This window comes from Macrobrachium rosenbergii, chromosome 21 (assembly GCF_040412425.1).
Source record: "Macrobrachium rosenbergii isolate ZJJX-2024 chromosome 21, ASM4041242v1, whole genome shotgun sequence".
In the NCBI taxonomy this organism is placed as follows: domain Eukaryota; kingdom Metazoa; phylum Arthropoda; class Malacostraca; order Decapoda; family Palaemonidae; genus Macrobrachium; species Macrobrachium rosenbergii.
This window is the reverse complement of record NC_089761.1, coordinates 17,183,643-17,195,143: the sequence shown is the minus strand read 5'-3', so window position 1 is coordinate 17,195,143 and position 11,501 is coordinate 17,183,643. Positions and strand designations below refer to the sequence as shown.

At 33.6% G+C, this 11,501-nt stretch overlaps 1 protein-coding gene across 1 annotated transcript in view; it reads left to right on the top strand.

Moving 5' to 3' along the window:
• Window positions 1-11,501, top strand: part of LOC136849730 (oxysterol-binding protein-related protein 9) — a 272,256-nt gene that overhangs the window by 84,883 nt on the left and 175,872 nt on the right. Inside the window, exon 6 of the mRNA XM_067123106.1 lies at window positions 2,473-2,706. Within this exon, the coding sequence (XP_066979207.1) occupies window positions 2,473-2,706 (234 nt within the window). The remainder of the gene's footprint in view (window positions 1-2,472; window positions 2,707-11,501) is intronic.

Genomic DNA, 11,501 nt, shown 5'->3' with positions numbered 1-11,501 from the left:
GAGTCCTATTTATTCCAGAGCTAAAGATTTGATAGCATTATTTCACTTTGTTGAGTGTATGTGAAGTTAACATTAAATATGCAACAGCCATTGTGATGTCATTTTAGAGCAGAATTCTAGTACTTTATTGTTGTATTATCAAAGAATAAGATAGCAAACTAAAAAAGAGACTGTTGAATTTTGATGATGTATCTTGCATCTTCAGTGACCAAGAGAGTTGAAGTTACATTGTTCATTGTATTGAGATACTTTGGTCAAAAAATATTTGGCTGGTAGCCACCATCTCTGAGTACATGTTTTAGATGTTTGTGGTCAAAAATATTTGGCTGATAGCCACCATCTCTGAGTACATGTTTTAGATGTTTGTCATCATAAACACTGTTCAAAGAAATGGAAGACATCAGCACAGACTGCAACTTAGAGCAAAGGAGCATATGGATTTCTAGTTTTTTCTCTTTTAGTGAAAGTAAATGCTACTTCACACGTGAATAAATAGTAAAATGTATGTATTATACTGTTCACTTAAGATATGTCCGTATAAAAGAACATTGCTCAAGGTTTGAGGTTAATGCTCACTGGTTTTGCTCACTTGACAAAAACCGAAAGGTTAAATAGCTGATACTGAATCATTTGAAAAGCCTCTTTTGCGAGTAATAAATCTGTTGATGCTGTTATTAAATGGTATGTTATGCTTCAGGAAGTTAATAATTTTTATGCAGAAAGTGTGATTTTGAAGCAGATACCATCCAGGCCATGTATTTAATTGGAAGGGTGCTTTTGGTTCAAAGGCCACCAAAGAGCTTAACAATAATTACTTTGAGCACTTTTTTTATATAGACCCATTACAGTACTGGGTTTTGCCTCCACCAGGAAGTGAGTGAATGCCATGCTCTTTCACCAACTCCAGATACTGGTATAATACTGGTTTGGTCTTCTCTCCAATTTCTTTTGTTAAGACTCTGTCAGCAGGGTCATGGGATAATTTTACTGACTCATTCACTATCCCTACAATGGCAGTGGCAGTGCTGACAATCAACATCTTTGATCAGTTAGAGCTGTTTGGCACCATCTCAAGAAGCTTTAAGATCTAAAATTACATGATTCTAAGCTCTTTATATTTATAAATCAGTAAAGGAAAAGTGTCTCATAAATTTTTGCCATACATCAGCGGTTATTTTTCAGGCCAAATCCTAGGGTATGTAAAGAAGAAGCTTTTTCAGTTAAGAGGGACAGTTCACAATATAGGTGCCTTACTGATGATGCCTTTAGCCCTTAAAAGGAATTTGGATATCTCAGCCACCTTAAGAGCAATTTAAATTCTACCTGAGAGGTGTTATACATAAGGAGTAGGTGTTTACTTGTTATGCTCATTAACCCTAGTAGAGTGAGTTGCCTCTGCATCCCCTGCTTTATTTTACTCACTTAAATAATCAATAATTCATATTGAGATGTGGACTCCTTGGTTACAAGTGACCATGTCCATCTGAATGGTTAGTTTCTTTTTCGTGCATTTACTTGAAGTATTCCCAGTACAAACCATTGCTTCACTTGGAAGTTTTCAAAGCTTTGTTCCTTTTTTTTTCCATCCTGTAGGGATCCTAAATACATTGGGTCTTGCTGTAGGTGGAAATAATTTCGTGCCTTTACACTTAAATTGTAATTTTGGCTAATCATGTTTGATTGGTTTGCTGTGAAACCATTGAAATTTTGTAAAATAAGAGTTTTTCTTGCAAACCCATAATGAAGTGCCATCCTCCAGTCCCCTTCTTTTGATGGCTGTCTCTATGTACCATTGGGTCAAAAGGTGCCTGTGTGCATACTGTCACTCAGTGGTTGATTTTATAGCTACTGTTCTTCCACATTCAAAATGTCAAAAGTTATGTTTTTAAATTACTGGAGTTTGATAATTACATTGATGAGTTTGTATGAAAAAATTTTATTTCATAAAGCCTAAATTTCTTTCTTTATAATATTCATAAGAGAAATGGTACAAATAAGACAGTCGTATTTACTTGATTGATTGAGATTGCAGTCATACAATGCATTTGACAGTACTACAGTAATTTGTTTTTCAAAGGCTGTATGTTTTACATTTTCATTTTTAGCATATAAAGCCATACAGTATATTAGTGCACGGTACAGTGTAGATCCTAAATGGTCTGGATGAACTAATTAGATAACATGGTATGTGTTGTTAATGAAAAGTTTAAACTTGAGCAGAATCAGATAATGTGATTATACAGTTTTATAATGCCTCTGCTTATTGTCTTAGCAGTGAAGTTTTCCATCTTTAAACTGTGGATTTATAACTTATGTGGTCTTTATTTTTAGGTTTTGTATGATACATAATGTAATTTTTCCTAAGTAGCATCATGCCCAGCCACCTTATTAAGTTGAAATTTTTCTCTGCAGATTGCAAAAACACAGCGTTTCCTGTTAATGGTGTATATCATCCCTGCAATGCCATCCCAGAGAGTTCCCCTTCATCCTCTACTGTTGGAGGAAGTAGTGGAGGAGGTGAGAGAATCTGTGAAGGAGTTGGAGGTAGTAGGGGAGGAGGAGGAGCAGGGGGATTAATGGCCTCTTCCACAGGGGAGGCAGGAGGCCAGCTTTCTGTAGCTCCTACAGTTCATACAGGAATTGAAGTAGGAGAGGAGTGTGCTGAGGCAGCTAATACACTTGTAGGCATACGGAGAAGAAGCCCAGGTGAGATGTTCATCCAGTGGTAGCCTAATTTGAGCAGAGGTTGAATTGGGACACTTCAGCATTGCATGAATCTGAAAGCTTTTCTATTGGAACGTTCACCTTATAACATCATTGTGCATTGCTTATTGTACTATGGTAACTGTTATATATATATATTGTGTATAATTTGATTTCTCTGTTACAGAGATAACACTTGTAATCCCCTAATCATATCATTTGTGGATTGCTGTTCTTATATAATTACTTCCTGCATGATTTTTAGATCTACCTGCATGGAGAATGACAAATTATGGACTTTCGCCTTGGCTGTTAGATACGGATTGGATGGTTACTCATGGTAATCGTATTATTAACACTGTCATCATAACCTTATAGGACTTTAGTGTTGGTAGTAGTTGAAATAGTATTCATCTTAGTAATTTAGGCTTTTGTCTTTAGTTATTTGGTTGTCTTGTAAATGTGCATTGCATTGCTTGTAGTAAATATGAACTTGACAATGGTACTGCTGAAAGGATTTTTAAGCATAAATTGATGAAGCTTTTATTCCTTTAGGTCCCAGCTCATATACAATATGCATGCCTATGGCTACCTTGTTATACATTCTTGTATTAACTAACTGCTATTCAAGGAATATGTGTAAATTGGTATTGTTCTTCATTTTAGCAAGATGAAAATTGAATATTCTGTAAATATCAGCAAGATATTAATGCTCTAGAGAGAAAATTGTACATAAAAAAACCCTATTGGTGAGTTGTCTTTAGAATGTGAAAGTCTGTAGTCTTGGGTAGAAACTGAATCATTGGTGTCTTGACATCATAAAGTGTTAGGAAATGTTGGCCTCTTAAGGTTGAGAGTTATATCAAAAAGCATTTTCTTTTTTTTCTTGAAGTTGCTGGAGTTGTGTGAGTTTGGTAGTGGATAATGTAGAAGTCTAGAAATAGATAAGCTAGATATATAGTGATGGGTGGGATAGATATTTTTTACTTTACTTTTGAAATAAAGTTGTGGATTAGGAGGACTGCAGTCAAATACATGACAGCACTTTAAATATAAGAATCCCTTTCTACTTTATTATTTTTTAAATTATTTTTTAAGTAATTATTTTTCTAGCAAAACTGGTTTAAGACGGGGGTTTTGTTTTTACGCCATGTAAACCAAAAATAATTGTAAACCGAAAAATTGTCAAAAATCGTCAAAAATCCTAAGAAAACCTTACATTTAATGCTTTTATTGAAAATTATGTAAACTGCATATTCATTGAGTTTTTCATCAAAAAACCTCCAAATTTTTATTATTCTGCCGTTTTGGAGCCATATTTCTTCCATTGGATCAGTGTACAATTCATCATAACCCCGAACATGCGTCGTAAACCGGAAAATAATTTCTGATGAACATATTTGAAAAGCGTCGGAACCTCGAACATCGTAAGCCTGACCCGGTCGTAAAACCAGGGACTGCCTGTATTTGTTTCTGTATATTTTTCTACTGAGTTTTGAATTCGTCTCTTGTGTTCATTAAGAGAGTATATACAAGTGCTATATAGTAGACAGCATCATGAAACATGGAAATGTCTTATAGTCCGTACTGTATGTTGAATACATAAAGGTATTTTAAATTAGAATCTAGGTAATTCATCCTCTTCATTGTATATACTGTATTGTAGGTATTGTTTTTGGGAAAATACTAGTTTCAGTTTTAGGCCCCAACACGTTTGGTCTTGAGATTAAAGTTCTTTATTTACTTATTTTTTATGGCATTATTATGAAGCATAAATAGTCTGTGCATTTATTTATCATTTAAATTATATTATTTGTAACTTTACCTTGATAGTATATGCCTGTAAAGTGGTATTTGCATATGATAGGTGGTGTAACTTTGTTGTCGTGTGTTTAAAAATATTTTAGCCAGCAATGAGATAAAATGACTTATCTTAAATATTCAGATTTTTAGTGGATTTCATATTGTTTGTAGCATGGGGTTTTGTTGTCAGAATCATGTATCACTGCTATGATATATCAGAATTTAAGGTTATCATTGATTAACCCTTAAACGCCGACTGGATGTATCATACGTCGACTAAAATTGTCTGTTGGGTGCCGAGTGGATGTACCGTACGTTGACTACAAAAAATTTCAACCTTCTGTCAACTTTGACTCGACCGAAATGGTTGAAAAACGCAATTGTAAGCTAAAACTCTTACATTCTAGTAATATTCAATCACATACCTTCATTTTGCAGCAAATTGGAAGTCTCTAGCACAATATTTCGATTTATGGTGAATTTTTAAAAAAACTTTTCCCTTACGTCCGCGTCCGCTGTAACTCAGCCGAAAATTTCAGAAATTCTTTCGTCATTTTGTCGTAATTTTTGCACTGTTTTATATTAGCTGTTACATAAAGTTTTATATATGAAAATGTGTGCAATTTCATGTAAAATACAACAAAATACAACCCATGGTTGTAGCTTTTATCAGTTTGGAAATATTTTCATATAAATCACGATAACTGCCAAAATTTCAACCTTGTTTGACTCGACGAAATGGTAAAAACGCAATTTTAAGCTAAAACTCTACATTTAGTAATATTCAATCATTTACCTTGATTTTGCAACAAATTGGAAGTCTCTAGCACAATATTTCGATTTATGGTGAATTTTTTTTGAAAAACTTTTTCCTTATGTCCGCGCCAGAAATTCTTTTTCACACGTTGTCGTAATGTTTGCACCGCTTTATATTAATCGTTACATAAAGTTTTATATATGGAAATGTGTGCAATTTCATGTAGAATACAACAGAAAATAACTCATGGTTGTAGCTTTTATCAGTTTGAAATATTTTATATAAATCACGATAACTGCTAAAATTTCAACCTTCGGTCAACTTTAACTCAACCGAAATGGTAAAAATGCAATTATAAGCTAAAACTCTCATATTCTAGTAATATTCAATCATGTCCCTTCATTTTGCAACAAACTGGAAGTCTCTAGCACAATATTTCGATTTATGGTAAATTTCTGAAAAAAACTTTTGGTAACTCGGGCCAACATCTTGAAATTCTTTCGTTACGTTGTCGTAATGTTTGCATCGTTTTACATTAGTCGTTACATAAACTTTTATATATGAAAATGTGCGCAATTTCATGTAGAATACAACAGAAAATAACTCATGGTTGTAGCTTTTATCAGTTTTGAAATATTTTCACATAAATCACGATAAGCAAAATTTCAATCTTCGGTCAACTTTAACTCGACCGAAATGGTCGAAAACGCAATTGTAAGCTAAAACTCTTACATTCTAGTAATATTCAGTCATTTACCTTCATTTTGCAATAAATTGGAAGTCTCTAGCACAATATTTCGATTTATGGTGAATTTTTTAAAAACATTTTCCTTACGTCCGTGCGGTAACTCGGCCGAACATCTCGGAAATTTTTTCGTCACGTTGTCGTAATTTTTGCACCGTTTTATATTAGTCGTTACATAAACTTTTTATATATGAAAATGCACAATTTCATGTAGAATACAACAGAAAATAACTCATGGTTTTAGCTTTTATCAGTTTTGAAATATTTTCATATAAATCACGATTAATAGAAAAAATTTGACCTTCGGTCAACTTTAACTCGACCGAAATGGTCGAAAACTGCAATTGTAAGCTAAAACACTTACAGTCTAGTAATATTCAATCAATTAGCTTCATTTTTCAACAAACGGGAAGTCTCTAGCACAATATTTTGATTTATGGTGAATTTTGAACAAAAATTTTTTTATGTCCGGCGTTATTTAATTCATGCATCATTTTGTGATAATATTTCTCTGTGTTGCTTTGATCGTTTTACAATTTGTTATATACCAAAATTTTAGTGTACAGTACAAAGAAAAAAATAACCCGTTAGCTTTAACCGGGTTTGCTCACAGCGATTTGTTTAAAATTATATATGAAAATGTCATATATTTCAATATTTATATATGATAATGATATCTTTTTTCATTTCTGATGGTTGCATACTAAACTTCAGGCAATGACAAAAAAAGGAGCCAAAAATGAACTCTTAATCTTAAAAACTAAGCGTGCTGTGATTTTTTGAAAAAAACTTTTTTTCCGCTTCGACGCTAACTCCCAAATGCCGCCGCATACGGGAGACGTTTTTGTAAATAGAAGGCTCGGTGTTAGAGGGTTAAGAGACCATTATATTTTTTGTCAACATTTTCTCAACATAATATATGAGAGATTTATGTTGCCATGGTAGGATGTAAATCTGATGACCAGACAAGCATTATTTTGTATGAATGTTCTGTTTTTTCCCCTTTTGAATCAAATCAAGTAATTTTTGTGTTTGTTTTTGTTCCTTTTTAGGCCAAAAACCTCATATAGTGTTGGAAGCAATGATGATAATGATGTGATGATGAAATGAGGAACTTCACTTTTTATTTTAATAAAATTTTATTCATTGTCAATTAGCCTCCTCCTGTATTGATTCTAGAAGAGCAGGGTTGTGGCTTGTTAGTATTGCGGAACTACTTTTTAAATTAATCTCTCAGGTAAAAGATAACTTAATCAGACACATTTCGTGAGGCCAGAAAATACAGAAATACCCACAAAATCATTGAAAAATCAATTTCAGCAATATTGGCTAAAATGCAATTCCTTTTTTTATCAGTTGGATGAAAACGACTTGTTGATCCATCTGTGTGTTTGTCTGTCTGTTTGTCCATCCACAAGATACCTCAAAAACTTATAGATAGATTCATGTGGTGCATGTCGTATGCATTTGATGTAGGTCAGGGGAGAGCTGACTAGAGTTTGCGATGGATCCAGATGTTGTTCCATTATGTTTCTTAATGAAAATACCTTATTTATTCTTGGTGTTGGGAAAGGTATGTGTTTGTGAGTTTTTTTTATTTTCCCTGTTGACCAAAGTAAGGTTTTGTGTTTTCTCCATACTAGGGACTTTGGCAGTCTTAAATGCAGTTTACCAACAGTTTTTTAGCTGTTTGTTGTGAATGTATCCATTTTTTCATCCTTGTGCAAGTGTTTTAGTTTTGTGTTTTTTCTGTGGATATTAGTTGACTGTAATTGAATTATTTTTGTTTTACCATCATACTGCAAGTATCCTTTTTGGGGTTCAGATTTGTTCATACTTGTATTAACAATTTTCATTTTTAGGGAAGTGTTGTTTGTTTATATGCAGATATGCTTTCTGGTCCCCTTAATATTGTTTTGTATTACAACTAGAACATCTTGGGGTGGTTTGTGTCTTTATTAGGGAAGGGATCTTGTAGGAGTTTTGTTATTAAGTAGTTCAAATAAGACCATTGAATCATGTATAAACTCATTTGGAATTTTCTTTTAAAGGAAAGGTGAAAATTAAGGCAAGGTAAAGTAGTTAGACAGCTAAGAGAGACCAATGTTAGGAGGAATATGTAACTGTAGGTACCAGGGGACATTGGAATTCACTGTTTCTGGTTCATGACCTTCTGATGTTTAGGTTGTTGCAATGTTTGTACCACCTTTTCCTTTTGAAGTATAGTCTTGGATGATTGCTTAAGCTGTGTTTTTTCCTTGAGATGTTTTAGTAACACTTTGGGGTCAACATGTTGGTGTTTTGAACTTATGCTGCATCAGAAGGGTTTGGAAGACACAGTATTACTGCAGATTAAAAACGTATTTTTCTTACATTCAAAGGCAGTAGACTGAGTATCTGGTTGCATATTAATGATAGGTGAAGTGGTAGTACAAGTCTCCTGTCTCACCCTCATTTGTATATTTTCTTTACCTTGGATCGAAAACCTGTAATGTTTGCTACGTCCATTACACTTGGTCCAAGTCAGTTTCATAGTGCAGTTGAGTGAAATGGTTATGAAAAGTGTGAGACACCCTTTATTATGGTGGGGTCCTTGGTTCATCTACCATTATAGATGACCGTTTTTACTACATTGCTCCTCTCCAGATTTTGGTTGTGGTTTTGGAGATTATAGGAGAAGATTAAATGGAACTTTCATTTCAGGCAACTGTTGTATCATAAAATAATGAGAAGGAAAAGTGTAGTACAGTCACTACCCAACTTACAAATGATTTACATTCCAGACGGCTGTTCGTATCTTGAATTGTTTGTAAGTTGGTTTTAAAATGTAGTGCATAATTTTTGTTGAAAAATTAAAACTAGAAGCTATTAAACTTTGAAATATGTCAGGTTTACGTTTACGAGTTAACTCGCGAGCCATAAATTTTACTATTTTCACTGTACATTTTTAAATCTTGCAGTACAGTCGACCCTTGTTAAACTGGACCTCGTTAATCCGGATATTGGATAAGATGTACATAGAAGAGGGTCAGCCGACTTAAAATACGCAATGTTCGACCGCGATTTAAGATAGTTACTGTTCCTCCGCTGGTTGCATACCATTTTCCTCTTTATTTATGTTTTTATTTTATAGGTACTGTTCTGTATTTATATTGTACTAAACTGAAATGGTTTTAACTTGTAACCAATTTAACTTGTGCACAGTAAGTACCGTCATTAAGAAATGTTATTGTCTGGAAAGGTAACAAGTTTTATAGCCAGTCGCTGAGCATTAACAGTTTTACCTATCTGCTGCCTGACTGGCAGCTACAGTACGATGCTTTGTATGTTTTTTTAGGAAGGAAAAAACATGGCAAAGGTAAACTTTATGAAGAAAAAAGCTGAGTTACTGAACAATACTTGGAGTTCCCTCTATGCAGTGTAATTCTATCTTCGAGAGATTAAAAAGAAGAATTTTGTTTGAAAGGTATGTCAACGAGCAGTGTTGTAAATACCTTCTGAAGCAAAAAAAAAATATCCTGTTGCTGAAGAATCTCTGAACCAACAATTTTGCACTCAAAGTAATAAGAAGGAACTCGTTCTATTCTTCATGAAATCAGTAAAATACACACACTATTAAAAACTACGTATAGTATTCAAAACACAGGCACTTATGTCATCATGAGCTTCTCTGAGCAAAACTTTCTTTCTCAGATAGAGTACAGCTAAAACCTGATTGGCTGGCTGGTTGCCATGAAGATCTGCTAGCCAATGACTGCCCTCACTACTTCTGTTCTATTTATAGACATACGTTATGATAGCACTAAGTTTGAACGTTGCCCTGATCATGATTATTTGACTGCTGATGGCAAAAAGTACTCGATAATTTGCTTTATATAATTATTTCTTTATGAGAACAAGAATTCATCAATAATTTTAACTTTGATATAGTGGTATGAAAAGTCCCACGACAGTCTGTCGTGGTGATGCGTTATCACTTGTGATTCTGATTCCTGGACTGTCCTCAGATTTACGACTGCAAACTGATGACGACATTAGTAACAATAAAAAACAATCCTCTCCAAGATCGATATGGTGAAATGTATTTTAAAGTTTTATTGTTAAATTTCACAAGTTGAATTACAATTATTTTGATCATGTTTATATTTGCAATTTACGGAATGTTTTTGTTGAAAACAAATGTGTTAGTGAACTTATGGTCTTAATTGTCCCGCTATTTTATTACTGATGATCTTAATTATCTCACATTCATTTAACAGTGTATTATATATAAATGATAATAAACTATAATGACTAAATAACTAAAATGAAAAAAACATAAAAAAAGGGAAAGAAATGTTTTGCTGCAATAGTGACGTTTGATTATGCTCCTGACCCCAAAGTTCCGAAATCCGAAAAATTCCAAAAACCGATGCACATCTGGCCCTGAGGATTTCGGGTAAAGAATTGTGTACCTATAATCTAAATTTCATTATTTTACCTTTCATTTTAGAGATTCCACTTCTTTTTACTGAACAATTATGTATTCATGTCTTGGCCTAGGCATCTACAAATGTGGCTGAATTCTATCATTTTTATCGTGTTTTATTCTTCATTTTTCATCTTCTACCATGAGCTTTAATTCAAACATTTCTACATTGGTTTATTATTCATACTCTTTATAAAAATAATGCAATACAGTATATTTATAGGTATATATGTAGATATTGCCGGTTAAACCGGACTATTGGCTAAGACGGACACCCTGGCCCCCCTATTAGTCCATCTCAATGAGGGTCGACTGTATTATAAAGAATTGCTTGGATGTTAATGTTAGAAAGGTAAAAAGAAGAAAATAAAATTTAGATTCTTGTAGCATTCAAAATTTAGGATTTTTTGTATGCTGTGAAAGTTATGAACTTTGAGGAAATTTTGCAAGACATTAGATGTTTAGAAAGTAAACAATACCCATGGTCAAAATGCTTACTAAACATTTCCCATTAGAAAGGAAATATAGAAAACCGGAATTCTTGAAAGAACGAGTGAAATCGGGAAGATAGAAATAAATAGAAATATTTTATGAGTATGAACAAGTATTCCCATGATTGTAAAAAGAATACATGGTAGTAAATCACGAGAATACTGAGGATAATCAGTGAAGGGGTTAAAGGAACAGGTTCTTCTTCTTCCTTGTGAGGCAAAAATTCTTAGTATACAGAATAGGCGTGCACACCAAAATTTGAACTTACGAGTGGCAGAGGGGAGCGCTTCAAACACAATTTTAACTTGTGACCCTGTCTGTTCGTATCAGTGATTGTTCATAACATGAATATCTGTAAGTAGGATGATGACTATATTTACAGGTTATTTGCAGTTTGTAAGGATAACTTAGTTATGTTGAACAGTTCTTTTAAATGCTGATCGAGTTTGGGTCAGCTAGGAGATGAAGGTGGGACAGATCTCATCTGTGGGTATCTTTGCCAGTTAGAAAAACCAGGGAAGAGGATAGTAACT